This window comes from Vombatus ursinus, unplaced genomic scaffold (genome assembly GCF_900497805.2).
Source record: "Vombatus ursinus unplaced genomic scaffold, bare-nosed wombat genome assembly UNPS02014768.1, whole genome shotgun sequence".
NCBI classification, from domain to species: Eukaryota; Metazoa; Chordata; class Mammalia; order Diprotodontia; family Vombatidae; genus Vombatus; species Vombatus ursinus.
The window spans coordinates 6987633-7001159 of record NW_020954546.1 but is presented as its reverse complement, the minus strand read 5'-3'; the positions used below and the strand labels follow the sequence as shown (position 1 = coordinate 7001159).

Sequence of the window (13527 nt, the reverse complement as noted above, 5' to 3'; positions counted from 1 at the left end):
ACAAATTACGGACAAAGCTGTACCTCTTCCTGGAATACCCCGCCCCTATACCGGTGGTGGAACCCCCCCCCCCCTTACGGTGTGTATAATTACCCTGAGCTAGCCTTCAATAAACGAGACTTGATCAGAAAGCCTGTCTTGTCTCCATTTCCTGTGTCCCCTGCTCCCCTCCTTCTTTTACAGGTCCGGACCTCCGTTGATGTCCCGCGGGACGGGACATTTGGCGCCCAACGTGGGGCCCGAGACCCCCTTAAAAGGAGTAAAGGTTTTTGGTGTGTGCTCCTGTGGAAAAAACGACTGCAGTCACGATACATGAGAATTGGTCGCCGAGGATTTGCCTGATCTGCGGAATAGAGACCTGAGGTAAGGAGACACTCTCAAAATGGGGCAGGATGCTAGTAGTCATGAAAAATTTGTAGAAGGGCTTAAGGCCTCATTAAAGACACGGGGAGTAAAGGTTAAGAAAAAGGATCTTATACAATTTTTTGTTTTTTTTAAAGGACGTTTGTCCTTGGTTCCCCCAGGAAGGAACTATAGATGAGAAAAGATGGAAACGGGTGGGAGATTGTCTTAATGATTATTTTAGAACTTTCAGGCCCCAGAAGGTCCCTGTTACTGCGTTCAATTACTGGAATTGTGTTTATGATATTTTGAAAATACGTCATTTTGAGACTGAGGTTTGTAAGATTGTCAGTGAAAAAGACGGAGGCCCCCCGGAGCCTCCTTGTCCATTACCAGCCCCACCCGCAACAGAGGATGAGTCTAGGAAGGATTGTGATTCTGTGTCCATCGACATGCCCTTAGATGATTTTTCCTCCCAAAGTAGGAGAGTTGAGCGCATTTATCCTGTTTTACAAAAAGCTTTGGTCAAGAGGTCAAATGATACCTTAGATCCTACTGACGCAGCTGACCTTGAGCAGGAGGCTGCTTCTTATAATGACCCCTATAATTTCAGTACCGCTCCTGCATGTTTTCCTACTATACAGCACTCTGTTTCCGCGCCCGCTGCTCCTGCTTCTCCACTCCCAACCCCTCATCTTCCTGCTTCTCTGCCCCCTTCTGCTCCCCCTCCTTATCATACTCTTCCCCCTTTTCCGCCTGTTGACACTCCCTTGACCTCGCTCCCCTCTCAGATTCAGTCCCTCCGACAGACGTTGATGTTTAAGAAAGAGAAAGCACAGCTACTTAAGGAACTACGGCTCCTTGACTTGGACTCGCTGATTGCATCCCTGGCCCGGCTGTTGCTCTCACTGCCCCTACAGTAACCTCCAAACTCAAATCCGAATCCCCTGTTTTGGCCCCCCTCCCCCACACTTAACCAACGGAGGGAGGACCTGGGCCCCTTTAAAATGGAAGGAGTTTAAGGAGTTAAAAGAGGCACTAAATACAGCGTTTGCAGCTGTTTCCCAATGTGCCCTACGGGCTTTTTGTAAGATTCAGGCTTTGGGGAAACAAAGGCCCTCCCTGACCAAGATTAAAAAAGGTCCTGATAAACCCTTCCTACAGGCAGCCGCTTGGAGAGGACTATCAGAAGTGCTGAAAACAAAAGAGACTAAATTGTACTATCTATACGGAAAAGCCAGTCAGTTTAAGGCACAATGCCGCCAGAAACCTGGTGGAGCCTGCTCTAAGGCAATTTGTTACAATTGTAACAAATCTGGCCATTATGCCCATTATGCTAAAGAATGCTGCAAGCCAGTCAGGAGGCGGGGCAAGGAGGGCCCCTCAACAAGCTTACCAGATGGAAGCTCCACCCCCTCGGAATGCGCCCTCGGGGCTGCATCAGAAAAATCTCCGACTTTTACCCGGTGGTTCGGACTTCCCCTTTACAGCAAGAGAATTTTCCAAATCGACCCCGGTGGTTGCTGGTTTGAGATAGAATTTATGGGGAAGGGATATTTTGAAGGCTTGTGGTGCATCTGTTTATATACCACCCCCGCAGGATTTTTAATTGGGGCCGTTGGGCAACAGCAAAAATTTTCTTGTATCAGACCCACTCCTCTAACATGGAGATCTAATAACCCAGTCTGGGTACCCCAATGGCCCCTCCCTGCAGAGAAAGCCCAGGCTTTACGTGATATAGTGCAGCACCAGTTACAGGTGGGGCACATTGAGCCCACGTCCAGCCCCTGGAACAGCCCAGTGTTTGTAATAAAAAAGAAATCAGGGAAATTTCGAATGTTAATAGATCTCAGGGCGGTTAACACCACCCTAGAGCCCATGGGAACCCTACAGCCTGGCCTTCCCTCCCCTAATTTAGTGCCATCTGGATGGCCTGTGACAGTCATAGACATCCAAGATTGTTTTTTCTCTATCCCATTATCCCCAGAAGATAGAAAGAGATTTGCCTTTACCATACCCACTACCAATAATGCAGGACCAGATTTAAGATATCAGTGGAAGGTCCTGCCCCAAGGAATGTGCTGCAGTCCCACCTTATGTCAGGCTTATGTGGGGAGAGTGCTGGACCCTATCAGGGACAAATGGCCTAAAGCCACAATACTTCACTATATTTTATTAGCCACCAGCAGTGATGAAACATTAGCAAGATTAGTAAAAGAAACCGTCTCTGCACTTGCTCATTATGGTTTGGTGGTGGCCCCTGAGAAAGTCTAACAAAATTACCCACTCATATACCTAGACCTTCATATGGAGGCTGTCTCTATTAGCAATCAAATTCCTGAACTAGGGCTTGATAAGATAACCACCTTGAATCACTTCCAAAAGTTAGTGGGACAGATCCAATGGCTCAGGGCCCCGAACACCCATTCCTCCTGCTGTAATGCAGCCTTTATATGATATCTTAAAAGGAAATTCAGATTTAAACTCCCCTCGGGCATGGACTCCTGCCGCTAAGGCAGCAGTGTCCCAAATATTCTCACTTGCTGCCCAGGCCCAGACCGCCAGATGGGACCCCAAAGGTAGAATAGAGGTCTCCTTGGTCAATCAACAGAGTCCTTTTTGTGTTATACACCAAGGTCCCAAATTATTAGAATTTGTATATGCAAAGAAGGCTCACAAGGTACTGCCAAATTATTATGAGATGTTAGGGGAACTAGCCTTAGCTGCAGTACAAAGGGCTGTCCACTTGTCTGGACAACGACCTTTACTTTACTCGAATTTTGAACCTGGACAGCGAGAAGCCATTATGCAAACCTATTGGTCTTGGGCACATTGCTCCCAATGGGCTGAGATAAGTCCTCATTCCTCCTGTCTGCTTCTCCCTATGCTAGAGCAAATAACCTTAGCACCACCCCAACGAAAGGTTATGGGAGAACCTGTTCAAGGCTCAAACGTTTTCACTGATGCTACAAAAAACTATAAGGCCTCTATTTATCATGAGGCCTCCAAGGAAATAACAGTATTAGAAACCCCCTATGACTCTACCCAGAAAAATGAGCTCTTTGCCATCCTCCAGGCTTGCCGTAAATATCCTGAGCCTATAAACTTAATCTCTGATAGTCTATATGCAGTAAAGGTTCTTAAATGCATAGAGGATGCTGTCCTCCAACCTCATAAGTCCACCATATCCTCTCTCCTGAGGGAATTACAGCAAATTTTGTTGCAGCGAAAAAACCCCCTTTACATTCTCCATGTTTATTCTCATCAGTCCACCTCAGGAGGCATTTTTGAGGGCAATGATGTAGCAGATCGTGCTTTACAGTGCTCCCTACTGCCAGGCCTCACCCCTCCTGAACAAGCCCATGATTTTTTACACCTACCAGCGAGCTCCCTGAGACGCCTGTACGGTTTAACTCGTGAACAGGCTCGACAAATTGTGAGGCGATGTGTGCGCTGTGTTCCTTTTCTGCCCCCTCCACCCAGTAAGGGGATTAACCCACGAGGTCTTTTTCCTAACGCCCTATGGCAAATGGATGTGACTCATGTTTCTGATTTTGGTCATTTAAAATATATGCATGTCTCCATCAATACTCACAGCAGCTTTCTCTCTGCCACATTGCAGAGCGGTGAGGCCTGCCGCCACGTGATAGCTCATGTCCTCTCTTGCCTCACTGTTATGGGCAAGCCTGAGTCTATTAAAACTGATAATGGCCTTGGTTATGCTGGCACAGCTTTTCGCTCCTTCTGTGCCACCCTTGGTATCTCTCATGTCACGGGCATTCCTTATAATCCTCAAGGGCAAGGTATTGTGGAACGGGCCCATCAAACCTTAAAAAACACTATTACCAAACTTCGAAGAGGGGCATTCTACCCGGTCAAAGGATCCCCTGGGAACCTGGTCAGCCATGCTCTTTTCATATTAAATTTTCTTCAATTGGACGGTACTGGCAAATCAGCGGCTGATAGGTTTTGGCACCCCGAATCCCAGCACAATTATGCCAAAGTACTGTGGAAAGATCCCCTTACTAACCAGTGGCAGGGTCCCAACCCTGTTCTTATTTGGGGTCGGGGTTCGGTCTGTATATATATTAAAGAAAAACAAGCTGCTCACTGGCTTCCTGAGAGGCTTGTAAAGCAAGTTGATTCCTGTGAAATGGCTTCTCCGCCTCCAGTTAACCTTCCTTCCAGGGAGGACAAACCTCTCTGAGAAATATTTCTTTTCTTTATCTACAGGAAATGCTTGGAAAACGATCACCCCTACGCTGGTACCTCCTGGCTGTCCTGAGGGTCTGCCTTGCTGGTTTTGACGCCCCGGCCGGCAACGATCTCCTCGCCTCCCTTTTAGGATTCAACCGATCCCTTTGAATCAGTCACTCTTTGTAGCCCCCTGCTTTGAGGGTACCACTCCCAATGCCTCTGTCTCCATTGATGTGGGTTTTCTCCCTCATGTGAATTGTTCCTCTGTCCTTCGTACTAGCAGTTTCCTGTGTCCCCCTCTAGGCCATGTTTTTCTCTGCGGAGGGAATATGGCGTTCCCAGCGTTGCCCGTAAATTGGACTGGTTATTGCTCCACTGCCTCCGTTCTACCTGAGATGGATATTGTTCCAGGGAACGAGCCTGTTCCGGTTCCCAGCCTCGACTTTATGGCTGGAAGACATAAAAGGGCCGTATTTGCTATTCCCTTGCTTGTTGGCTTGGGCATTACGGGAGCCCTTGCGACAGGGTCTGGGGGCTTGGGAGTCGCCATACACTCCTATAATAAACTCTCTGCACAGCTCATTGATGATATCCAAACCTTATCAGGAACTATTAGTGATCTCCAGGACCAGATCGACTCTCTAGCCGAGGTGGTCTTGCAGAACAGAAGGGGATTGGATCTCTTGACAGCCGAACAAGGGGGTATATGCTTGGCCTTACAGGAGAAATGTTGCTTCTATGCTAATAAGTCCGGTGTAGTCCGGGACAAGATAAAGAAATTACAGGATGATCTGGTCAAGCGTCGGAGAGAACTGTTTGAAAATCCTTTTTTAAGTAATCTTCATGGCTTTCTTCCTTATATTTTACCTCTTGTAGGGCCTACATTTGTGTTTTTATTAGCTCTAACCTTCGGTCCTTGGGTGTTCCGGAAGATCACCTCCTATGTCAAACAACAGCTGGACAAGGCCTTGTCCAAACCTATTCAGGTCCATTATTGTTGGCTAGATACTGGCGACCCTGATCTTTATACCGACATTGGCCGGTCCCAAGGATTAGTCTGAGCGCTGGTTTGGTTAGCCAATGACGGGTAAGATCCCCCTGAGGGGAGTCTGACCTAAGCCAGGGGCGTTGCCTTGCATATTGCCCCCATGACGGGCAACAGTCTCCCACTCCTCGGGACAACCTAAGACAGGCACAAACCCCTCTGCTAAACCTTCCCTTTTAAGGAAAGAAAAGGGAGACATGTAAGGGACCACAGGCCCAGTATGACCTCTGGAAAATTACTAGGTTGCAGTTGTCAAGGCCTCCTTGTGATAAGAACAAATTACTACTTCTTCCTGAAATACCCCTATACCTTTGGTGGTCCTTGTGATAAGAACAAATTACTACCTCTTCCTGGAATACCCCTATACCTTTGGTGGTCCTTGTGATAAGAACAAATTACGGACAAAGCTGTACCTCTTCCTGGAATACCCCGCCCCTATACCGGTGGTGGAACCCCCCCCCCTTACGGTGTGTATAATTACCCTGAGCTAGCCTTCAATAAACGAGACTTGATCAGAAAGCCTGTCTTGTCTCCATTTCCTGTGTCCCCTGCTCCCCTCCTTCTTTTACAGGTCCGGACCTCCGTTGATGTCCCGCGGGACGGGACAATCGTTTGTTAAATGAATGTTGAAGTCTGAGCTGGAGTGCCACCTTCTTCTGCGAAGCCTTCCTTGCCCCCTCAGCTGTAAGTGAGCTTTCCTTTCTCCAATCTCTTGAACCACTCTGTCTGGACTACTTCTATGCACTTTATGTTAGAACTAGTTTTGTGTTTGTTTGTGTATTTGTCTTTCCTGCCTGCTAGATTGTAAACTATGTGAGTGCAAGGATACTCTTATTTCATCTTTATGTTTCCTAGCTGAATACTTTGCACATTGTAGGTATTTCATGTGTTTATTGAGTTAATAGACTATGAAGTACATAATGGGAAACTAAACTTAAAAGATTATAGGATGTGGGGCTGAAAGAGACCATAGAGTTCATCTCGTCCAATTCCATTTAACAGATGATGAGTGTAATAACTTGCTGAAGATCATATAAGTAGTCAATAGTAAAAGAAAGAATTGAACTCAGATCCTCTGATTCAAAAATTAGTGCTCTTTCCAGTTATTGTCTAGCTTTCTCAATAGCAGTATAAGAATGAGGCTGAGTAACATGTGATTGGGAAGGGCTGTTCCAGGACTGTTGCCAGATATTTTCCAGAGCTGTTTGGTTCCTAATGTTCTCATGTTGGAGTGTGGGGCGGGGAGATGAAAGTCTTTAGTCCCATCATGAGATATTCCTAAGAAACTAGCCAAAATTGGGTCCTTCTGTTTAGACATGATCATTTTCGATGTATCTCTGTGTCACTTTCTTTTTCTCCAAATCTTGCTTTCTTATTTAGATAGCTTATCTGCCTCTGAACAAAGCAATGTAGATCAAATAAGCTTGAAACTAGCTTAGAGACTGAAATTTTAGCCACAATTTTCTCTTTTTTTCATACCTCTTCAAGAAATTTCTTGGTACCTTTGGGAAATAGGCTCCCAGAAACATCTAAGGATATTTTTAATTATTCTAATCCAGCCTCCTGACTTGGGGCAGAATTTACCCAGCCTAGATTGTCAGGGAGTGATAGAAAGGGTTATTCCTCATTTTTCTAAAGTTCTTCAGATGCCATGATAGATGCTTCATGCTATGAGCATTGGGAATCCTTTCTCCTACTCCTCATCCTCATAGTCTAACACCAACTCTCCTGTACTTTTGGCAGAGGAAAGAACAAACTCTTGGGGTTTTTTTTTTTTTTCTGTTTATTTATTTTTAGATTGGCTACTCCTTCCTTCTCATTCAGGCGCATCTCTAGGCTCAGCTCCCCGTGCCCTAAGCTTACATTGTCCTTTACCAGAGCAGGAGGATGAAGAGGTGAAGGGTTGATGGTTTGTTTTTCCACGAAGGAAAATTGGACTGTATTTGTGTTTATGAATTTGAGGGAGATAGGACATTGAGTGCTTATGCTAACTTCCCCTTTTCTGAGAAATTCTTTATTGCACAATTTTAGAACAAATCTGGCTCAGCTCTGCCTCCCAGTGGGGAGATGAATGTACTGACTTTATTGCTAAGGTTCTCAAACTGATGTTGCTTGTTTGTTCTTCATTCTCAGATTTAAGAGAGCTCTAAAGTCTCCCTAATTGTCTTGAGACCTAAAAAATGACCCAAACTACCCTCCAGAGGGTGAAAGACAGTTATTCAGTAGAGTAATCATAAAGAAGAGATTGAGAGGTGGAGATTTATCTTTGGTGGTTTTGACTTCATCCCAGGGAGAAAGCAATATCAAGAATCAATTTGTTAAAAAGTTTTTGCACAAACAAAACCAACACAACCAAAATTACAAGGAAAACAGAAAACTGAGAAAAAATTTTTGCAACAAGTATCTCTGATAAAGGTCTCATTTCTCAAATATATAGAGAACTGAATCAAATTTATCATAGAACAAGTCATTCCTCAATTGATAAATGGTCAAAGGATACGAACAAGTAGTTTTCAGATGAAGAAATCAAAGCTATCTAGAGTCATATGAAAAAATGCTCTAAATCACTATTGATCAGAGAAATACAAAGTAAAACAACTCTGAGGTACCACCTCACACCTATCAGAGTGGCTATTATGACAAAAAAGGAAAATGCTGGATGTTGCAGGGGATGTGGGAAAACTGAGACTAATGCACTGTTGGCAGAGTTGTAAACTGATCCAACCATTCTGGAGAACAGTTTGGAACTATGCCCAAAGGGCTATAAAACTGCATACTCCTTGATACAGCAACACCACTGTTAGGTCTATTTCCCAAAGATATTTCCCCCCCCCCCAAAAAAGGGAAAAGGACCTATTTGTACAAAAATATTTATAGCAGCTCTTTTTTTGGTGGCTAAGAATTGGAAATCAAAAGGATACCCTTCAATTGGAGAATGGTTAAACAATCAGTGTTATATTGTTGTGTTATAAGAAACGACAAGCAGGATGATTTCAGAAAAACTTCGAAATGCTTACATGAACTGGTGCATAGTGAAATGAACAGAACCAGGAGGACATTGTATACAGTAACCGCAATATTGTCTGATGAAGAACTGTGAGTGATTTAGCTATTCATAACAATACAATAATCTAAGACAATCCCAAAGGGCTAAAGATGAAGCATATTATCCACCTCCAGAGAAAGAACTGACATTATTTGAATACAGACTGAAGCATGCTATTTTTCACTTTCTTTCTTTCATTTTTTTCTTTCAATTCAAGTCTTCTTGTACAAAATGACTAATATGGAAATGTTTTACATAATTTGTACGTGTATCACCTATATGTGATTGCTTACCATCTCAAGGAGGAGGGAATGATAGAATTTGGAACTCAAAACTTTAAATAAAAATGTTTTAAAACTTTTTTTAAAAGTAGCAGGCAAAAAAAAAAGAATCAATTTGTTGCTCTTTGCCCAGAATTGTATCTCTCCTATGTTTTTATCATAACTTGCAGGCATCTTACTTTTAATTATCTTTGCCTGATGAACCTGTATGTGTTATCTATCTATTCCAGCCCACACCTCTTCCTTCTCCCTCCTAATTACTGTTGATTTCCTGATTGTTTGTCCTTTGGCTAACAGGAAGTGCCTGTTCTATTCAGCACTCCAAAGCTTTACCGGGCAGTTTTCCACATTTTAGCAGCAGGAGCTAAGTGGTGGATGGTAGATGGGGGTAGATATTAGTAGTGGTATGGGGATGTGGCAACAAACCAACCGAGTTTGCTTGTTAACATTGACTATAATACTCTCTATCCACACAGAGTGGGAAAGTGGGTAGTGAGTTAAAGTTCCACTAACTCCAACCTGGGGTTACTGCAAGCAATGAGTTAATTTAGCAGCTCAGGAAACTGAGTCCCAGAGGGAGTGGTGCTTGGCCCAGAGTAAAAGAACAATGGAGGCAGATCCCAGATCACTTGACTTTCTGAGTTCTACGACCTCTCCCAGTGGCTCACTACCCAATTCACAAACTATCTTAATCACAGGAAACACACGCAACTTCTGACTTCCTCTTCATTTCTGGGGACTGGTGGCAAGTGGTTTGGCTTGGAGAGAGGGGTAGGCAGAAATAAAGTTTTAATAGATCTAAGAGCTTTAATATTCCATCTTTCTGGTTGTTCTTTTCCATCTTCATCTATGAGACTGAGCAGTCTTTTGATATTTGAGAACTATAGTTATTTAGCTAAGATTTTGGAGTAGGGGGTTGATGTGGGGAGTACCACTATTATCAGGAATTCTTGAAACTTTCATCTCTTTTTGAATAAAGCAGTGAATGAGGGACATTTCTGAAATAAACTGCTTTTTGTGGGGGGTGAGAGGGTTGAGGGCAGAAAGGGCCCAGAATTCAGATCGAGGATTTCCAGGATTTAGAAGAAAATAGTGCTTTATCCTTGCAAAGTTCTTTATATACATTATCTCATTTGCTCATCACCACAGCCCTATAAGGTAGGTGATACAAATATTACTGTATCCACTTTTTCAATGAGGAAACAAATTCAGAAAGTTGTGACATATGTAGCTAGTAAGTCACAGGAGTGTAGGGTGTGCTCAGGAAGGGACTAGTACCACTGGTGTGAGAACTGCTGAGCCCTTTTCAGGACCGCTTTCTATCTTTTCCACTGATTCACCCAACTCCCACCTGTGGCTCCAAGAAGCTGTAGCATGCCCAGTGGCCATACCCTGGTAAAACCATATCAGCAGATGGGCTAAACCAGGTTGTGGGTAACTGAGGGGTCTCAGACCCTTAGTGAGTTAGAGGGGTGTCTACCCCAAATACGTGAAGACTTCCCTTTGCATGAGAACAATTTGTTTTAATGGCCATGAAGGCTACTGAAGCAGGTACTGTGGAGTGCTTAGACCTTGGTTAGATGTTGAAGATGTCAAGATCATGGACTACATACAGAACCATCGCCAGTCATCTTGACCTTATCTTGCCTCTGGACAAGAGAATGAGGCAGAAAACTTAGAGCAGCTCTGCCTCACTTAAATCTAATTTATGTGCAAATCAAAAGACATCACTCATACCATTTTACCATTTTTATCTACCTCAAAGTCCTGTGTTGACAGGCAAATGACGACGTAGCAAGTGGTATGGATACTCTGGGAGCTATAATCACAACCCTGCACACAGGCCATAGACTTGTCTTCTCACTGGACTGAAGCAGCAGCCGGATTCAGCAGCTCCGGGGTGAGGTACTGATCAGCCTTTTTATTTATTTATTAATTTGCTAGGCAATGGGGTTAAGTGACTTGCCCAGGGTCACACAGCTGGTAAGTGTTATGTGTCTGGGGTCCTCCTGAATCCAGGGTCGGTGCTCTATCCACTGCACCACCTAGCTGTCCCATGATCAGCCTTTTTAAAGGACTGCACTGCTCACCTCCTGAAGTGAGGAAGGGGCTAGAAAAGATACTCTAAAAACTGTCTGCTTCATCCAACCCTGACCTGCTTACTATGGCAGGTAGGGATCCTACCCTGTGGCCAAAATGCAAAAAAAAAAGAAATGTACAAAAATTTTGTGAAAATGATTTCACTCACCACTGGCACGTGCAATGTTCACATGCTTACAGACAACACAAAATCTAGTAAACCTGAAAGATGAACAGCTCTTGTTGAGAGAGAATAGTGGGTATTGCATCCCAATATTAACGCTGAGTGAAACAAGGCTGTCAACTTACTGAAGCTGGAGCTGGTTACATGTTTTCCTGGAGTGGCTGAAGTGAAGGGGAACATGGTGAAGCTAGCATAGATTTTGAAATAAAAACTAATCTAGTCCACAAGTTTGTGTGCCCACCAAAAGGAGTGAAAAACAGGCTCATGACGGTGCAACTGCCACTTGCAGGAAAGCACCGTGACACATCTATGAGTGAAGCAAAATTACAGTAGCTCAAAAGAAATGTGAGATGCTCAGATTTAGACACATCTCTTCTCCAAATGTTCTTGTGGACTATTTGTGCCCGACCTGTGGTAGCCTTCCAAGCTTGTATTCAACCACAGATGGACACACTGTACCTTGACTCCAACATAGTGATGTCATTTCGGTCCTCTTCAAGAACGAAGGACAACAGCCAATCAACCAGTAAGTCACAGTTGAGAATCTAATTAAGGTCTTCTGGTTTTTAAGTTCAGAGCTTTTTATACTAAACCCTGATTCTTTCCTTAGTTCTAATTTTCTTCTCTTATGTTATAATGCATCTCAACCTCTCCTGTCTTCCTCTGCTATCTGTGGTTACTTCAACTCTAGAATGGAAAACTATAATTCTGGATTGGACACCTCTGGACTGAACTCACAGATAGGCTGAGTGCCATTTTATGTGTCTTTTCTCTTCTCAGACTCATCTATAATACTGGATTCCATTCTGGGCACCATGGGTTAAGAAAGACATATTAGCACAGCTGAGTTTGTCAGACCAGCTTTAACTTAGAAGATGAAATGACCATGACCTAGAGGGGAAGAGATTCTAAATAGTAAATTTTAGAGGGTGGTGGGTAGAATAGGTGGAAGGGAGAGAGAACATAATAGGAATAAATTCTATATTACTGTGGGGAGAAAGGTAGAGTAAAATTGGGTATTGACCTGCAAGAGCAGTCACAGCTTACATGGGAGCACTCCAACAGAAGTTCTGAGCTGTAAGCACTACGAGATGGCTTCTGGGTGCTAGGTCTGGTTGATAGTACATCTGAAATGGTGACTAAAAGGGGAAGGCTTTCAAAGTGTGTGGGGAATAGGTATCTAGAAATTGTAGGTAGTTATAAATTAACTTAGTTTCCTATCTGGACTCCTATTTGGTCAACCTTTACCTAGCCTAGACATTAGGGGAGGAAAAGTAGCTAGGGAAAGGGCAGAACAGGCTTCAAGGAGGCAGGACAGTGAAGGCAAAACTAGATTATGATAGTTTTACCTAAAACTGGTCTGTTTTTTAGAGCATCCCCAACTTCTTATTGTATCTCCTTTTAGTCTTCTACTGTAATACTGGATCTTTCCAGCCTTCCCCCCTTTCCCTAGCCCTTCCTGAATTCCTCAGAGAGGAAGAAAGATGTTTCTATCAAGTCAGTCCCAAGATCAATATCCCTCAATGGCTTTTGGTCTCCTAAAGAGTCAAATCTAAACTCTACCTATTTGTCAAAGTCCTCTATAATCCAGACTGACTATACCTATATACCCTTATTTTTCTCTATTCTCAGGGATATTTCTGCTCTAGTCAGACTGGTTTCCTTATTGCCCAAGGAACAGAGCATGCTCATTTCTAACTTGTTACCTCCACTTATGTCACGGATTCTTAATCTGTCTTGTGTCACGGTCTCCTTTGACAATCTGCTGAAGCCTATGGACCTCTTCACAAAATAATGTTTTAAAATGCATTTGTTTTTAAATAAAACAAAATGCATAGGATTACAAAGGAAACCTTTGTAATCTCTCCACCTTGCATCTGCTGCCCTCTCTGGTTTCCCCTCCACATAACAACATGTCCCTCCCAGGATAAACTCACCAAAGTACTGTTTACTCAAGCCTGCATTGACTCCACCTCCCTCAGCCACCTTTCCCCTTTGTTTAGAGGACTGAAAGGTAGAGCACCAAACTCCTCCCAATCCTTTTATAGAGGGCAGAAACTGGACTCTCATCACTCCACTTTGCATCTGCTGCCCTACCTGGTTTCAGCTCCATGGAACAAGATGCCCTCACACCTGGTACCCCTTGATATCCCATCAATCCCCCCACACCTTCCAGCCCTTCTCTCCTTCTTTTGTGTGTTGTCTCTTCCTTTAGATTGTAAGCTTGTTGAAAGCAGGGACTGTCTTTGTTTTTGTTAATTGTATATCCCCAGCCCTTAGCACAGTGCCTGGCATGTTGTAGGTATAGGTACTTAATAAATGTTTATTGGATTTATTGGATTGGAAACCAAAG

The 13527-nt window shown here is 43.7% G+C and overlaps 1 protein-coding gene across 1 annotated transcript; it reads left to right on the top strand.

The window, feature by feature from the left end:
- LOC114042853 (syncytin-2-like) lies at positions 1-5835 on the top strand. The gene is made up of 2 exons (XM_027861600.1): positions 1-363; positions 4576-5835. The coding sequence occupies exon 2, from the start codon at positions 4869-4871 to the stop codon at positions 5598-5600; it is 732 nt and encodes a 243-aa protein (XP_027717401.1). The 5' UTR covers positions 1-363; positions 4576-4868; the 3' UTR covers positions 5601-5835.
- Positions 5836-13527: the final 7692 nt, after the last annotated feature.

What these genes read in the sequence shown, in the direction of transcription:
- LOC114042853 (XM_027861600.1), top strand. Translation starts at nt 4,869, where the DNA reads ATGGCGTTCCCAGCGTTGCCCGTAAATTGGACTGGTTATTGCTCCACT.